At 42.3% G+C, this 17776-nt stretch overlaps 1 protein-coding gene across 3 annotated transcripts in view; it reads left to right on the top strand.

Annotated features, from left to right (window-relative positions):
* Window positions 1–5160: 5160 nt before the first annotated feature.
* smc6 (structural maintenance of chromosomes 6) overlaps window positions 5161–17776 on the top strand; it is a 36640-nt gene continuing 24024 nt past the window's right edge. For all 3 annotated transcript variants that reach the window (XM_084144692.1, XM_084144691.1, XM_084144693.1), the window contains exons 1-16: window positions 5161–5223; window positions 6156–6309; window positions 6398–6515; window positions 6766–6871; window positions 7518–7654; window positions 7850–7911; window positions 8009–8089; window positions 8259–8360; window positions 10571–10690; window positions 10840–10935; window positions 12827–12973; window positions 13330–13418; window positions 13928–14098; window positions 15119–15297; window positions 15553–15754; window positions 16016–16130. In XM_084144692.1, the coding sequence (XP_084000818.1) occupies window positions 6178–6309; window positions 6398–6515; window positions 6766–6871; window positions 7518–7654; window positions 7850–7911; window positions 8009–8089; window positions 8259–8360; window positions 10571–10690; window positions 10840–10935; window positions 12827–12973; window positions 13330–13418; window positions 13928–14098; window positions 15119–15297; window positions 15553–15754; window positions 16016–16130 (1857 nt within the window). In that variant the 5' untranslated portion in view covers window positions 5161–5223; window positions 6156–6177. The remainder of the gene's footprint in view (window positions 5224–6155; window positions 6310–6397; window positions 6516–6765; window positions 6872–7517; window positions 7655–7849; window positions 7912–8008; window positions 8090–8258; window positions 8361–10570; window positions 10691–10839; window positions 10936–12826; window positions 12974–13329; window positions 13419–13927; window positions 14099–15118; window positions 15298–15552; window positions 15755–16015; window positions 16131–17776) is intronic.

The following is a 17776-nucleotide window of genomic DNA, read 5'->3' as shown; positions in this document are numbered from 1 at the left end:
TTCACCAGCGCGAACAGAGACCTGTGCCCAATCCATGATGAATCCATGTGCTGCACTGAAATGAATTGAATAAAGTGTTGAACTTCTTCTGTCCCCTTTCTCTGCGTTAGCAAGCCACTGACTACACTTTAGCTAGCTAATTAGCAGTGCAGTAGATACAAAAACATGTTGTATTACTAGACCACTATAAGTGTGGAGAAGTGCAGCTATAGTGAGGATTTGGTCAGGGCCAGCATGAGGGATAAAGTTGATCCTGCATCGGTGAGTGTAGCTATTAAGTTCAGTTTGAGCATCTTAGCAATATAATGTGGTGTATACAGCTGTCAACATTCTACAAGGAAAGAGCCACTTAATCAGTTATATAATCATTAACCAGATTACCCAGGATACCAGACTTAGATGAGCGATAACTCAGTTCTAGAATGCTGTCATTGATATAGAATCTAACAATTAAAATTCAGAATTGACTTTGTTTAGACATCCAGCCTGTATTGTAGTTTCATGACCAGAGACAAGTCTTCAAAGGCACAGTATTTATTTATTCGGAGTGGTGCATGATTTCACACAGTCTTGATTTATAGGATCCTTCCCACTATATGATTGATATGTCAACCGATAAAATCCCAAATTATCAATTAAAAGTTTATGGAAAAACTACACTTGTCCTCATGTGAAAATGACAGTTTATTAAATATTCTACAGCTGTAATATCAATCAAATCAAACTTCATTTTTATAGCACATTTCTTACAACAAATGCATTTCAAGGTGTTCAAAGTAATGCATTGAAAGGCATTTAAAACTTAACATCCTTTCTCTTGGCAGGTCTCTATACGCCTCTGTGGAGCCATGCAGCCTATTTTGGCGGTTCACAATATCGGCCGTACGGATGTGAAATCTGATTGGAGGAAGCCAGCCATGCCCAACCAGGTGCAGTCAGTGGAGGACCTGTACCCGGCCGAAGACTACAACCCTCTGTCCCGAGAGCCCACATAGGAGGATCTTCAGTGGCTAAGGAACCGTCTCCAGGGCAGGTTCAGTGGAATGGCATGTCTCCTTGAACTTGAGTCAGAACAACCGCTACCCAAGGGCACTTGGGGCATGCAGGCATCCTGGCTGGCATGATGCTGTCGGTGGAGCAGCAGGAGGCTATACGGCAGGCAAGAGTTAGACAGCGCACCAACCCCAACTGGCTCACCATGAGGAGAGGGAGGTTGACGGCCAGCAATTATGGAGCAGTGGTTAGGGCAAAGCATGTTACTCCATCGCTGCTAAAAAGGGTCCTCAGATCAGTCGTTGGATGGGGTGTTGTCTGTAAAGTGGGGCCCAGATAATGAAGAGGAGGACATCAAGGCATTCAAATGACTACAGGGATGGATGTGCAGGAGTCAGGGCTTTGGGTCACGGGGTCTGGGATCCTGGGTGCCTCACCGGATGGTCTGGTGGGCACCACAGCAGTGGTGGAGGTTGTGTCCCTATGGTGTAAGGGACCTTACCATTGAAGAGGCAGTGAAGTCAAAATATGTAATTATCAAGGAGGGAGGGTCTTACCGCCTCTGTGAAGACCATCCTTACTGGCACCAGGTCAAAGGTCAGCTCCACATCACTGGAAGGGACACCTGCTTCTTCGTTGTGTGAATCACCACCTCCATCACCATCCCCATCCAGCGTGACGACCTCTGACTGACTCATATTGCTCCTCTTGTCATTACCTGTTTTCAGGGAAGCCAATGGTCCAAAAATATTCCACATAGTTCATACACACACACTAGGCTCCCAGAATAGGTTATATTACATAGAAGTTTAGCTCAAAGCAGCCAACTAAAGTAATGTAGTTAACTTTATCATGGGCACAGTGGGAATTTATATCTGTGATGTTCAAATTATTTATTACCCTGTATCTTATTTGCTGAAGGCCCCAGTCATCCCTGCCTGTACCTGGCATTGTTGAAAAACAAGTGAATAATAAATAAAGATCATACACAAACAATAGGCTCCTATAATATGTTATATTACCTTCAGGTTTTGCTCAAAGCAGCCAACTAAGTTAAAGGTAAAAAAAAAAAAGAAACGGCCAACTAAAGTAATGTAGTTAACGTAAATTCTATCCCAAAGGCTGGTCTGAGTGCATCTCCTCAGTTTCATTCAGTTGTACAACACAATTCACATTGCATTGTATCATGGACACAGTGGGAATTTATATCTGTGATGTTTAAATGATGTCTTACCCCCAGAGTGAGAGAGAGAGAGTACATCACTTCCAGCAGATTTCCTTGTTGAGGGTGGCGTTGATGTTCCGCATGTCACGCCTCATGTCTAAAACATGGGGAAAAGGGACATAAAGTCCATTTCTATGCATTTACAAATTCTATGTTTTACACAATATTGTATCATATTTGAGTTACTGACCTCTCCGTCCACAGGCTCGATCTGCTGTAGTCTCTACAACTGGACCCTTGCGCTCGGATCACACTGGCACAGGATGTCCATGCCCCAGATGGTCTGAGGGATGCACTCCTGTTGGACTGTAAAACAAAGAGACGTGGTCAGTGGTGGGTCTTTTTTCAAAGCTGTATCAACATCTTTATCTGGACAGAAAACACATTGTTTATCATAACACAAACCCACCTTGGACAATGTGACAAGTGGTCCCTCAACACCCAATCCTCACGCCTCATTGTTTGTTCTGGTTTCCCAATCAACAGTCTGGATCTTCCTCTTCTGCTATGGTGGATGAGCTTCCTTTTCTGGTAAATACAGGGCCATTTTTCTTTCCCACTGGAAAATGGCAGCTGCAGACCCGAGTGTGGTCACTGGGTTTCTGGTCCGCCGTCTGAAATACTTTATTTTTTTATTTTTTTTACGTTTAATAGCTAGCTAAGTTGATTACTAAAATGGTAACATCTATATTAAAATACCATAACCCACAGACTTGACTATAGTAACGGTAAAATAGACTGGGCTTTGGTCAATCTGCACATCTAAAATCCTACTATGTGGATGCGACATTTCTGCTGGAATGGAGGAATGATCTGGAATGCTCAACTAGATGATCAGGACAGTCTAGGGTACTATTTGCCAGGAAGAGGTGAAGTTTTGCGATGAGCTGTACGACCTTACTTAAGATTCAAATTCTCAAGAAGAAAGTTGAAACCCTGAGCCGTGAGGTCACTGAGGATGAAGAAATGTGGAGGTTTTTCCCACCCTGCGCCTTGAGTGATTATGTCAAAGCACAGGATGTGTAGTTCTGTATGATAGCCACATTAGTGGCTGTATAGTATTTCATTTTCGGGGGTGGAAACAGAGACCTTATATGAAGTAGTTCTAAAAATCCCCTATGGAAAAATGAATGGTGGAAAAACGATTGGAACCATTTCCGGGTTTTACCGCTAGGTTTTATGGGTATCATGACTCATACTGTGGCTAATTTCACATAGGTGTTCCTCGTCCAAGGTGAGCAGGATGATTATGAGATGGAGATACATTGGGATGCCACGGGGCCTTATGCAAAGTCCGGATAAGAGGAATATTGGGACAGGGACACAGAGAAGTGGATTTCTGAGGAGGAAGAAGAGGTCAAAGAGAATGAGGAAAGTAGAGGTTGGATTTGAATTTGAGGAAGATGGCGATAAAAATGGAGATGGAGTGTTGAAGAAGATTGGTGTCCAATGCAAACAGAGTGAGCCGTACGCCAGACCGAGTTCTGGAGGTGAAATGGAAGTGAATGAGGGAGAGTTAAGTGAGGTGGAAGGTGTGGTGAAGAGCTCAGAACCAGAGCCTGGCATCAATGGACATGATAAAGAAGAATCTGGTCCAGTAGGAATTGGGTGCAGTTGAATTAGTGAAGGTAACCTGTAGTGGACTTGTGATATTTGTTTGTGTTTCTTCTGACCAGAGGGAGCAGGCGCTCTGTGTCACGCAACTTGGGTCAAGATCAGTTTCTTGCTTTGCTCTTAGGAACAGCGCACCATTGAAAGGAGTGATTTCTGGGGTAGCCTTAAGTATGGAGGTGGAGCAATTGAAGTTGACGATTCCTGGTGTTTGTGATGCCCGATGTTTGGTGCGACGCAGATCCAGTGGTGAGTGTGGTGAAAGGAGTCACTGTCAGTCCTTTTGAGTTTTGAGTCAGTCTCTACCAGACAAAGTCATGTTAGGATATATCAGTTATCCTGTTAGAGCTTTTGTGCTGAATCCACTGCGCTGTTTCAGGTGCAACGTTTATGGGCATGTCACAGCAGTGTGTAGGAAGGAGATTCCAAGATGTGGGAAGTGTGCATGAGGGCATGGGATAGAGAATTGTGTAGTTTCGGTGGATAAAGTTGTGTGTGTCAACTGTACGGGTGCCCATGTTGCTGGGGTTCGGGAGTGTCCGGTGCGAGAGAGGCAGGTTGAGGTGGCTAGAGGCAGAGTAGTGCAGAAGGTGTCGTATGCTGAGGTAGTGAAGAAAATAGAGGGTGGGTCAAGGGTCATCTGTTTCTTTCTTGGTGTCTCTGAATATGTTAGTCGTGCCTGTGGTCCTCTGTAGCTCAATTGGTAGAGCATGGCGCTTGTAACGCCAGGGTAGTGGGTTTGATCCCCAGGACCACCCATACGTAAAAATGTATGCACACATGACTGTAAGTCGCTTTGGATAAAAGTGTCTGCTAAATGGCATATTATTATATTATATAGTAGTAGATCTGTGCCAGCGCAGAGGGATAGGCCAATGAGTTAAATATGCTTCAGTAAGGTTGGCTTCTTAGCGTTTATAGCAATGGTTATCAACTGTACCGCAGAAATGGAACGTAAATCACAGAAAATAGATGTTGTGGTGGCAGCTGCAGAGAAGTATTTGGGTATACGAGATTTGACTTCAGAAGAGTTACAGGGTGTGTTGAGTGGTGGTGTCCGGTCTTCCCAGGCCGTTGGCATGGTACAGGAGCAGATAGGGTTAAAGTAGTGAAATGGGGTAGTGGGTTTTTAATGATTGTAGGGTTAGTTTGAACGGTGTGTTATTATTATATATATTTTTTAAAGTTTTGTTTTGACTTCTCCCATTTTGTATTACAAAGTATAATGGATTTATACTATCGTCCAGTTGGGGGCGGTAATGCAACATATTTGATGCCAACCGAAGAAGAATAGGTGTTCCTCTTCGAAAGCAGCCTGAAACGAAGTTAGAACACTCCCACACATTTCTCCTCCGTTTCACAGCACGTCCACCACACCAGGAAGTCAGAGTCGGGTACGTACGCGCTCTATTTTTGTCTGTTGTTGAAGAACACATAATAGATAATTCAACCTCATAAACTGACATTTAGAAGTTAAGACTATCCAGAATGAGAAGGCAGTAGAATAAGACTGCTTGTCTGGACCTGTGACAGACGAAGTTGAACGCATTTGTCTCTTCAGTTTAAAACTTTCATGCACTGATCTTGCAAACAAAGATAGCCTATGCTGCGCAAAGAAAGTATCGAGTAGGCCTATAGTAGCTTTATTTGTTATATCACCCCCTATATGGAACCTCATCAGCCCTTGAATAGTTGCATACGAAACGTAAACATGTTACATTGTGTCAGTTTGGATTGGAACGTTACAATGTTAGTCTGCACCTGCGCGTTCTTATGGAAGATGTGTCGACTGTCAAGCTTTGTACTTTTATGGCGCCTTCCTGTGTGGTAGTAGAGGTGGTAGTCTACACTGAAGCTTACCCTTCCACCTGTTAGACAAATACAATTATTCGTTTTTCCTGAGGATCATTTCAAGTCTAGACACCAGACGTCAAATCACTTACTCAAACGCGATAGCCTACAGTTGTCCACATCTGTAGTGTAGCCTACAGCAGGCCAGGCAACAATTCATTTGAGACTCATATTTACATTTACATTTTAGTCATTTAGCAGACGCTCTTATCCAGAGCGACTTACAGTTAGTGAGTGCATACATAATTTTATTTTTTTCATACTGGCCCCCCGTGGGAATCGAACCCACAACCCTGGCGTTGCAAACGCCATGCTCTACCAACTGAGCTACATCCCTGCCGGCCATTCCCTCCCCTACCCTGGACGACGCTGGGCCAATTGTGCGGCGGAATCTTCCCTATGTGCTCTGGCAGTAAACTAACATGAATATGGCATGGAATTACTAATATTTATGCAGATGTTTTCGTTTCGACAGCGTGGACCCAGATGTTACTAAAATGAAGAGGAAAAGCAAAGTACTGAATGATGAAAAATTCACCAAGAAACGTAGATTGGAAGCGGTTACAAAGGAAGAAGATGGCAGAGAGGATCATGGGACATTGTTTAACGACCACTCCACCTCTCCCTCGGTCAGTGCCTCGAATCAATTATCTGATCGATTGATTGATTTTTAATGGCTTACATTTTTCTTCTATTTTTGTTGTCCTTTTTTTTTAGGGTTTGGGAGATATTGGAGTCATCGAAAGCATCACCATAAAGAATTTCATGTGTCACCATTTGCTTGGTCCATTCCAGTTTGGGCCCAATGTGAACTTCATTGTTGGCAACAATGGAAGTAAGAAAGATTTTTAAACTGATACTTTGTATTGGCTAAAGGACTCACCATAGACATGTTTTCGATGCCTTACCTTAACATTCTAACCCATCTCCAACAGTCATTATAACTGAATTTGAACACTGAATTGAATTTACAGTTTTCCCTGTCTATAATTTCCTGGGAGGGAAAATGGCTTAGTTGCTATTCATGAGTGGGACCTATTTCTGCTATGTTGTGCTTGGGATTTTCACCTGATTTTGTTTTGCAGGTGGGAAAAGTGCCATTCTGACTGCCCTAATAGTGGGCCTTGGTGGAAAGGCCACCATCACTAACAGAGGAGCATCTTTGAAGGGTTTTGTGAAAAATGGTGAAAGGTTAGTTATAGTACTTATAGTATATTGACTCCCATTCCATATCTCTTTGTTTTATGGACATTGTACATTTTCATTACCGCTGAGTTTGCAGATAGTTATTTTGAAGGTTCTACTTGTAATGATTGTGATATGGGCAATTCCAAGGTAACGGAATTACGCGGAGACTTTTCACTTTAAAATGTATGCCAAACAAAAAATACAATGATTTCAAAGTTTAACAAACCGTACAACTCTATGCACAATGACTGCTTTGAACAATTTAGAATGTAAAAATAAAAAAATGTGCAGATGCACAAAGTTTGGTAACAGAATTACGGTAAAATCTCCTTCAGTTTTTATTCTGTTATCAAACTTTGTATCTGCACAGTTCTTCCTGTAAATGTTTTTGTAAAAATGTATGTGGAAATTGTTTTAAAGTAGTTATTGTGCATAGAGTTCTATGGTTTGTTAAATTGAAATCAATGTTTTTTGTTTGGTATACATTTTAACGTGAAAGATCTGTAATTCCGTTTACATGGAATTGCCATATGTGGTTGTTATCTGCGTTAGTGTTTGTAAGTCGCTCTGAGCCTCTCCTAAATGTCAGAAATATATAAATGTAAAGAAGAGACCAATACAATGTCCATGTGGGTCAACTTGTTTCCAGCACAGCGGATGTTACAGTGAAACTGAGGAACAGAGGACCAGACGCGTACAAAGGGGATGTCTATGGAGAATGCATTTCTATTGAACAGAGGATATCTAGTGATGGTGTTCGGACGTGCAGGTTGAAGAGTAAATCAGGTAATAGTTTAAATCTTTCTGGCCGCCGGGTCTGTCTGGCCGTCGGGTCTGTCTGGCCGCCGGGTCTGTCTGGCCGCCGGGTCTGTCTGGCCGCCGGGTCTGTCTGGCCGCCGGGTCTGTCTGGCCGTCGGGTCTTATCTGACTATTCTCTTTATCTCTTCTCTATTTTTAATTGACCTTTACCCTCTATTCCAGGGCACTTGGTTTCAAATAAAAAGGATGAATTGACTGCAATTTTAGATCACTTCAACATTCAGGTATTGTGTGTGTTAAATTGAAAGTGAATGATGTTATTTATTTGTAATAATGTCCATACTTTAAAAGCCTATTTTTACTGTTTACTGTAAATCACAGGTGGATAACCCAGTCTCAATTCTTAACCAAGAAATGAGTAAGCAATTTCTCCATTCAAAAAGCGAAGCAGATAAGTATAAGGTACAGTTGTAATTTAAGCTCTTTGTCCTTGTCTTGTCTACGTGTTGGTGGTGCTTGTTTTTTCATCCATTTTTATCCTTTATGCAATTCTAATTCTGTGTGTACTTCATAATGCGCAACCAAAGTTCCTTCTGGGGAAAATTTATATAATTCTATTCTATTTCTGTAGTTCTTCATGAAAGCGACTCTACTGGATCAGATGAAGAGAGACTACATCCACATCAAGCAGACTAAAGCAGTTACCAGAGAACAGGTTGAGAGGCAAGAGGAGGTAATGCTATCCCATGGAAATTATATTTTATGGGGGCCCAAAAATAAATGTACAAAATTTTTAAAGTGCATTTCATACATGGTCACACATACACTTAACGAAAAAGTATATTATTTTTAAATCAGATAAAAAAGGATAACAATGTGACACTACATATGTACAGGTTTGTTAAAGGTTTTCAATTTAAATTACACTGAACAAAAATATGAACGCAACAATTTAAAATATTTTAATGTGTTACAGTTCATATAAGGAAATCAGTCAATTGAAATAATAAATTAGGCCCTAATCTATGGATTTCACATGAGTGGGAATACAGATATGCATCTGTTGGTCACAGATACCTTAAAAAAAAAAAGTAGGGGTGTGGATCAGAAACCAGTCAGTATCTGGTGTGACCACCATTTGCCTCATGCAGCGGGACACATTTCCTTCGCATAGAGTTGATCAGGCTGTTGATTGTGGCCTGTGGAATGTGGTCCCACTCCTTCAATGGCTGTGCTAAGTTGATGTTTATTGGTGGGAACTGAAACACGCTGTCGTACATGTCGATTCAGAGCATCCCAAACATGCTCAATGGGTGACATGTCTGGTGAGTATGCAGGCCATGGAAGAACTGGGACATCTTCAGCTTCCACTAGTTGTGTACAGATCCTTGTGACTTGGGGCCATGCATTATCATGCTGAAACATGAGGTGATGGCGGCGGATGAATGGCACGACAATGGGCCTCAGGATCTCGTCACGATATCTCTGTGCATTCAAATTGCCATCATAAAAATGCAATTGTGTAGATTGTCTGCCCATACCATAACGCCACCACCACCATGGGGCACTTTGTTCACAATGTTAAATTCAGCAAACCGCTCACTCAAACAACGCCATACACGCTGTTTGCCATCTGCCTGGTACAGTTGAAACCGGGATTCATCCGTGAAGAGCACACTTCTCCAGTGTGCCAGTGGCCATCGAAGGTGAGCATTTGCCGACGCCGCACTGCCGTCAGGTCAAGACCCTTGTGAGGTCGACGAGCACGCAGATGCGCTTCCCTGAGACGGTTTCTGACAGAAGTGTGCAGAAATTATTCGGTTGTGCTAACCCACAGTCTCATCAACTGGCCAGGTGGCTGGTCTCAGACGATCCCGCAGGTGAAGAAGCCGGATGTGGAGGTCCTGGGCTGGCGTGGTTACACGTGGTCTACGGTTGTGAGGCCGGTTGGACGTATTGCCAAATTCTCAAAAATGAAGTTGGAGGCCGCTTATGGTAGAGAAATGAACATCCAATTCTCTGGTAACAGCTCTGGTGGACATTCCTGCAATCAGCATACCAATTCCACGCTCCCTCAAAACATGAGACATCTGTGGCATTGTTGTGTGACAAAACGTAACATTTTAGAGTGGCCTTTTATTGTCCCTAGCACAAGGTGCACCTGTGTAATGATTTTTGTGGAAATTCTTACACAGGGACACTCGAAATCAATCTTAAATTAATCATAATTTATTTGTCAGCGTGCTGGAGAGGTTCCAACCAACTCAATACACCATAGTACACGTCTGTCAGAAGCTCCCTGGGGCCGTCCCAGCAGTTGTCTTATATACGGCTATACACAGACATGTTATATTTGCATGATTTTGCATAGTTAATTAATCATTACAGTTTTGTTTCATCCATGTGGCTGACCAATACTGGTTTATAATATGTGACATACCAATACCTCACGAGGCTTCTTCTCTCTATGCTGAGACCTTAAAACTGAGAGATATTTCTCCCCATGTTCTCAAAACAAGGTCTGGGCGTACTGCCAAATTGCAGATACTGATAAGTGAGGATTCGTCCGATCAGTCACTTGCATGAACACAGACATTGGTTATTAGAACAGCACATGAATAGAATAAAGAAATGTATAGAATAGAAAAGCACCAACATTAACATTTCCATCACATGATCATGCTGTTTTTAATCAGCTTCTTGATATGCTGCACCTTTCAGGTGGATGGATTATCTTGGCAAAGGAGAAATGCTCCCTAACAGGGATGTTAGGGAGCATTTTAGAGAAATAAGCTTTCTGGGCATATGGAAAATGTCTGGGATCTTTTATTTCAGCTCATGAAGCATGGCACCAACACTTTACGTGTTGCATTTATGTTTTTGTTTAGTATATAAATAGGACAGGAAGTTAGGCTCTAACCATGTTTTATCATTTGCTTTCAGTGTCTAAAGGATCTCAAGCAGGAGTTTTTGCAGAAGAAGGAGAGGTATGAAAACCTGTCATCTGTTGGTGAGATGAAGGAGACTCTGGAGGATCTCAAGAAGATGATGGCATGGTGCTTGGTAGGACTTTCCTTGGTTGTTGCTCATGGTTGGTGATTCACCATTTTTTTTGTTTAGTTTGGGCAAAGTCAAAGCCATTAAAAGGTGTTGGAAATTCTTAGAAAAACTGCATAGTTTAGGTCACGTCACCTCTGTTTTATTACTTTCAGGTGAGAGAAAAGGAGAGGTTGGTCCAACAGCTACAGGAACAGATAGACGCAGAGGAAAGTAATCACAAACATGAAGAAAACCTTCAACTCTGTCAGGTATTTGTGAAGTATATTTGTACAAGTACACTACATGACCAAAAATATGTGGACACCTGCTCGTCAAACATCTCATTCCAAAATCATGTGCATTAATATGGAGTTGGTCCCCCCCTTTTGCTGCTATAACAGCCTCCACTCTTCTGAGAAGGCTTTCCACTAGATGTCGGAACATTGCTGCGGGGACTTGCTTCCATTCAGCCAGAGCATTAGTGAGGTCGGGCACTGATGTCGGGCGATTAGGCCTGGCTCGCAGGCGTTACAATTCATCCCAAAGGCGTTCACTGTGGTTGAGGTCAGGGCTCTGTGCAGGCCAGTCAAGTTCTTCCACACCGATCTCGACAAGCCATTTCTGTATGGACCTCGCTTTGTGCAGTGGGGCATTGTCATGCTGAAACAGGAAAGGGCCTTCCCCAAACTATTGCCACAAAGTTTGAAGCACAGAATCGTCTAGAATGTAATTGTATTCTGTAGCATTAAAGATTTCCCTTCACTGGAACCAAGGGGCCTAGCCCCTAACCAAAGCTTTACAGTTGGCACTATGCATTGGGGTAGGTAGCGTTCTCCTGGCATGCGCCAAACCCAGATTTGTCAGTCGGACTGCCAGATGGTGAAGCATGATTCATCACTCCAGAGAACGCGTTTCCACTGCTCCAGAGTCGAATGACGGCGAGATTTACACCACTCCAGCCGACGCTTAGCATTGTGCATCGTGATCTTAGGCTTGTGTGCGGAAGCTCGGCCATGGAAACCCGTTTCATGAAGCTCCCGACGAACAGTTATTGTGCTGACGTTGCTTCCAGAGGCAGTTTGGAACTCTTTAGTGAGTGTTGCAACCGAGGACAAATGATTTTTATCAAATAAAATAAAATTTTATTGGTCACATACACATATTTAGCAGATGTTATTGCGGGTGTAGCGAAATGCTTGTTCCTAGCTCGAACAGTACAGTAGTATATACGCGCCTCAGCCCTCAGCAGTCCCGTTCTGTGAGCTTGTGTGGCCTACCACTTCCGTTGTTGCTCCTAGACGTTTCCACTTCACAATAACAGCACTTACAGTTGACCGGGACAGCTCTAGCTGGGCAGACATTTGACAAACTGACTTGTTGGGAAGGTGTCATCCTATAATGGTGCCACATTGAAAGTCACTGAGCTCTTCAGTAAGGCCATTTTACTACCAATGTTTGTCTATGGAGATTGCATGGCGGTGTGCTTAATTAAATGTCAGCAACACGTGTGGCTGAAATAGCCGAATCCACTAATTTGAAGGGGTGTCCACATACTTTTGTGTGTGTGTATATATAATGTATGTTGTCAGGTTGTTATCAAGGTTCATTTAAGATGTGAGTGTGTCAGTTGGATCTGTTGAGAAATCCATAGGAGAAAATAACTCTTATGATTTTCTTAGAAATCCTGCCTGTGTTATATCTTAAAGGTCCAATGCAGCCTTTTTTTTCACAATATCAAATCATATCTGGGTAACATTTAAGTACCTTGCTGTGAATGTAAAAAAAAAAAAAAAAAAAGAAAAGCTGCTTAGCTAAAATACATTTCCCAAGCACAAATTTTGCTAGGACTGTCTGGGAGTGGGGAGGGGAAAACTGAAATGTAACTCTTATTGGCAGAGGTTTGGAACTCTTTCTTATTGGTCTATTAAATATTACCGCATGGTGATGTCACCATGGAAGGCCAAAACTCCCTCCCATCAAAACAGGCTGAAATTTCAGATGGACTTTTCAAACAGTTCTTACACTAAAAGGGCATATCATTATTTTCACAATTTCACAGTGTTATTCCAACCTGATAGTGTGGAAATGTATATAAAACACAGGAAAATCACGTTTTTGACTGCACGGGGCCTTTAAAGTTTTCCTTTCTTTTCTCTCCAGAATAAAGTGACAGTAGCTGAAAAGAAATTGCAGGACATCCAGAGCAGGCTTGATAGTCGGAAAGAAGAGGAGGAGTCCCTGTCAGAGGACTGTCGGAAGATTAAGGAAGAAGTAAAGTCGAAGAACAAAGCTCAGAAAGAGCAGGAGGTAAGGGGCTGGGTTGGGGTCAATCCTATTCCAGGAAGTAAATTGAGGCTTACGGCCCAAATGGCACCCTATTCCCTATGTAGTACACTACTTTTGACCAGGGTCAATAGGGCTCTGTTCAAAAGTAGTGCACTTTATAGGGAATAGGGTGCTGTTTGGGACGAACCTGAAATGTAAATTTTCCTCGCCAATACCCTTGCATACTGATACTTTTTCTGCATGAGTTTGCAGCACTTTGAAATGTAACACCATTGTCTGAGCTGTATTGTCTGAGCTGTATTGTCTGAGCTGTATTGTCTGAGCTGTATTGTCTGAGCTGTATTGTCTGAGCTGTATTGTCTGCTGTTGTATTGTAGGTGGTGTACTTCCGAGCTGTGAACAAACTGAAGCAGTCGGAGAAGGAACAGTCTCTTCTTCGTGAGAGAATTCACAAAGTGAAAAATATGTGAGATTTTTGAGTGATAGTTGGGCATTCAGCATTAGTCAATGTTTGGTAGAATATACTGTGAAATAATTAACTGCCAGTGTTGAGGAGTAGGTATTTAACTACGTTTTGCAGTAGCTAGATGGTAGTTAAACAAATTTCAAATCTAGGTAGTGTTTTCAGTAGTTAATAACTTATTTGCCATGTAGTGGTGGTGTAGCTAACCACTGGAACTTTCTTCTAAAAATAACCGAAAATATGGTAGGCATCACATCTTCCGAATTCTGACTTGAAACAGTAATCTGTGCTTTCAGTTTGTGGTCTGACATTTCAGATTTAGATACCAGAATTTATCACCAAGTAGTTTGGATGTAGTGAACTGCTTTTTCAATGTAACTTAAGTAAACTATATTTTTCTTAAGAGTAGCTTTAGCGTAGCTTAACTTCTTCCAGTGTGAAGTAATTGGTTGCTACGTAAACTGTTTTACATTCGGCTTTTGTTGAAATGATCTTTTGATGTAACCCTGTAGTGGGAGTCAGAACAAGAAGGCTGAGACCGAGCACACAAAGAGACTGCAGAAAATCTCCAGTCTGAGGACGCAGCTGGAGAAGCATGAGACGCAGTGCACCGCTCTGAATCAGGAGATCAAGGACAGGCAACAGGCTCTGTTCAAAGGGAAGGAGGAGCTGGACAAACTACGGTAATGGAAAAACGATGTAGCTCAGTTGGTAGAGCATGGCGTTTGCAACGCCAGGGTTTTGGGTTCGAATCCCACGGGGGGCCAGTATGAAAATGTATGCACTCACTAACTGTAGGTCGCTCTGGATAAGAGCGTCTGCTAAATGACTAAAATGTATTTTCTTTCTCATCCAAGAATGTAGTCTTATCATATTGTACAGCCACAGTATGATAAGATTAGATAAAAACCTGTTATTTTTAAATGATTAAGTCCGATGCATTCCGTTTGCATTCTTCTACAGTATGAAACAAGTACTACAACATACCTACAGACCATTAGCAATTTTAGACGTTAAGACCAAAGGGCCATGGTTCCGGTCTAGAAGCACTGTTTCGACTGCTCCTACAGTTTTTCTTCGGTACTGCAGTTTAACTGACGCCCAGCCCAGAATGACAATTTCCATATACCGGCCACATAGAGAAGTCAGATAATACAATTCCTAATAAGACACTTTAGTCATCAACTTTGTGCACAAAACCTCCATGAATTATTCAAATAATTGTCGCTGAAGCCTTTTTTTTTTTAAATCAATTTTTGCCGAAGATATTAAACATTTTATATTCATCCAATGTCTGCCATGTTTTTGGATGACGTCGTCGCTGCACCCTGTGCACACTGAGTGCTAGTGCGCATGTGATGTTGGTGCGCATAAACCAGATACAACCCGTATATGGACGGTCCATGAATCGGCGTATGCCAACGTGAGTAGATTACCTTGGAAACAACGGTCGGACATCTTGGACGCAGTCTCCAGTTCTTATTATACCTCATTGGTTGAGACTGAGAAGCTTAGTGTTGGAGTAGGGTGTGGCCCGAGGTGACTCACTTATAGGCCTCAGCAAAGTGATCACCACCACTTTCTGCATCAACTGTGACTGACGTGGAATGTTTGTATCAAATGCATCCCATTTGCGCTCACATTCTTCTTTAGTACGAGTACTCAAACTTCTCTAATGCTGATGTATTGATTGAATGCACTAGGTTGGAAGAGAAGAATATCCAGGTGTTGATGGAAGCCAAACTGAAGAGGAAGAACCAGCTCCTGGCCAGTAGATCCAACAAACTGAAGCGCTTTGGAGATAACATGCCTGACCTGCTAGACACCATAGACAAGGCTTACATCCAAGGACGCTTTACCAAGAAACCTCTTGGCCCTATAGGTCAGTGGTTCTCAAGCTTCTTTGGTTGATGTAGGCCAATCATATAGTGGTCTGCCCGAATGGCATGGTCATGTGCAACAGATCTTTAGGTCCATGTTCTTATGAGTCTTCATAAATACCCCCTGTGGGGAAACCTCAGAAAGATGTTTTTAACATTTAATTAATCTGTTTGTTCATTTTTTATTTTTTTTTGTCCATTCATCCACCCATCTGCCTACCTACCCACCCATCCATCCATCCATGTTTTCCCCTCAGGGGCATGTATCAACCTGAAGGACCCAGCGTTAGCTATAGCAGTGGAGAGCTGCTTGAGGAGCTTCATGAAGACCTTCTGCTGTGACAACTACAAGGACGAGGCTGTCCTCCAGGACCTGATGTCACGTTACTTCTCTAAAGGCAACAGGCCCCAGATCATCGTAAGCCCCTTCTCTGGCTCCGTCTACAAGGTTCAAGGACGGTGAGACACATTGGCTCCATCTGAAATTGCAACACATTCCCTACATGGCTCTTGTCAAAAAGTAGCGCACTATGTAGGGAATAGGGTGCAATTTGGGACACATTTAGTTACAGATATTATTAGAGTGAAACTGTGTGGACTGATGAATAACAAGTCTCATTGTTACCAAATTGTTTTATATGTACATAACAAACTGTGTCTACACTTTTTGTCTTTTTGTCAGTAAAGCTATTTTTTTTTTTTTTTTTGTGTGTGTTTCAGAGGAGTCAATCACCCAGACTACCCCTCAGTGCTGGACTCTCTGAGCATAGCCAACCCAGTCATCACAAACTGTCTCATCGATATGAGAGGCATAGAATCGATTCTCATAATCAAGGTTAGTTTCTTCCCTGATTTAAGCTCATAGTTGTGGTCAAAAGTTTTGAGAATGACACAAGTATTGGTCTTCACATAGTTTGCTGCTTCAGTGTTTTTAGATATTTTTGTCAGATGTTACTATGGTATACTGAAGTATAATTGGAAGCATTCCATAAGTGTCAAAGGCTTTTATTGACAATTACATTAAGTTTATGCAAATAGTCAATATTTGCTGAGAAGCAACCCCACACATGAATGGTCTCAGGATGCTTTACTTTTGGCATGACACAGGACTGATGGTAGCACTCACCTTATCTTCTCCGGACAAGCTTTTTTTCCGGATGCCCCCAAACAATCGGAAAGGGGATTCATCAGAGAAAATGACTTTACCCCAGTCCTCAGCAGTCCAATCCCTGTACCTTTTGCAGAATATCAGTCTGTCCCTGATGTTTTTCCTGGAGAGAAGTGGCTTCTTTGCTGCCCTTCTTGACACCAGGCCATCCTCCAAAAGTCTTTGCCTCACTGTGCGTGCAGATGCACTCACACCTGCCTGCTGCCATTCCTGAGCAAGCTCTGCACTGGTGGTGCCCCGATCCTGCAGCTGAATCAACTTTAGGAGACGGTCCTGGCGCTTGCTGGAATTTCATGGGCGTCCTGAAGCCTTCTTCACAACAATTGAACCTCTCTCCTTGAAGTTCTTGATGATCCGATAAATGGTTGATTTAGGTGCAATCTTACTAGCAGCAATATCATTGCCTGTGAAGCACTTTTTGTGCAAAGCAATGATGACGGCACATGTTTCCTTGCAGGTAACCATGGTTAACAGAGGAAGAACAATGATTTCAAGCACCACCCTCCTTTTAAAGCTTCCAGTCTGTTATTCTAACTCAATCAGCATGACAGAGTGATCTCCAGCCTTGTCCTCGTCAACACTCTCACCTGTGTTAACGAGATAATTCCTGACATGATGTCAGCTGGTCCTTTTGTGGCAGGGCTGAAATGCAGTGGAAATGTTTTTTGGGGATTAAGTTCATTTTCATGGCAAAGAGGGACTTTGCAATTAATTGCAATTCATCTGATCACTCTTCATAACATTCTGGAGTATATGCAAATTGCCATCATAAAAACTGAGGCAGCAGACTTTGTGAAAATATTTGTGTCCTTCTCAAAACTTTTGACCACGACTGTACAGTCCAACAAACTGTTTGTTTGAAGGAGTTTGCATTGAGGCGTGATGCTACAAAGGTAAATTGGAAGATCTAAAAATGATAATGTCTGTTTCTAACTGTACCATCATGGAATTGATCAGGCTGTCTTGCATAGAGTGGGAACAGTAGGTAGCTGAAGTTTGAAGATGGTTTTAAGTTAGCAGTAGACTTTGCTGTATGCAGATGTTTCCCCTTCTTCACTGGAGAGTAGGGATGTCCCCGGACAAAAACATCTTGGTCGACCAAGAGTTCTTTCAACCAATCGACTGGTCGAAATTTTAAAACTTGTATTTTTCCATATATAGACACACACTATATGTGTTTTGATCAAATCAAGTAGGCTACTGTGCTTGTCTGATGCTTTAAGCACACTGTGATTTTTAAATAATTAAGACACACAAATGACTCGAGGGACCCAGAGATCAAAATAGCCTAACCAGAAGAAACAAAACTCTTC

This window comes from Coregonus lavaretus, assembly GCF_964263955.1.
Source record: "Coregonus lavaretus genome assembly, chromosome: 27".
NCBI lineage: Eukaryota > Metazoa > Chordata > Actinopteri > Salmoniformes > Salmonidae > Coregonus > Coregonus lavaretus.
The sequence above is the reverse complement of the archived record's forward strand: the minus strand, read 5'-3'. Positions and strand labels throughout refer to the sequence as shown.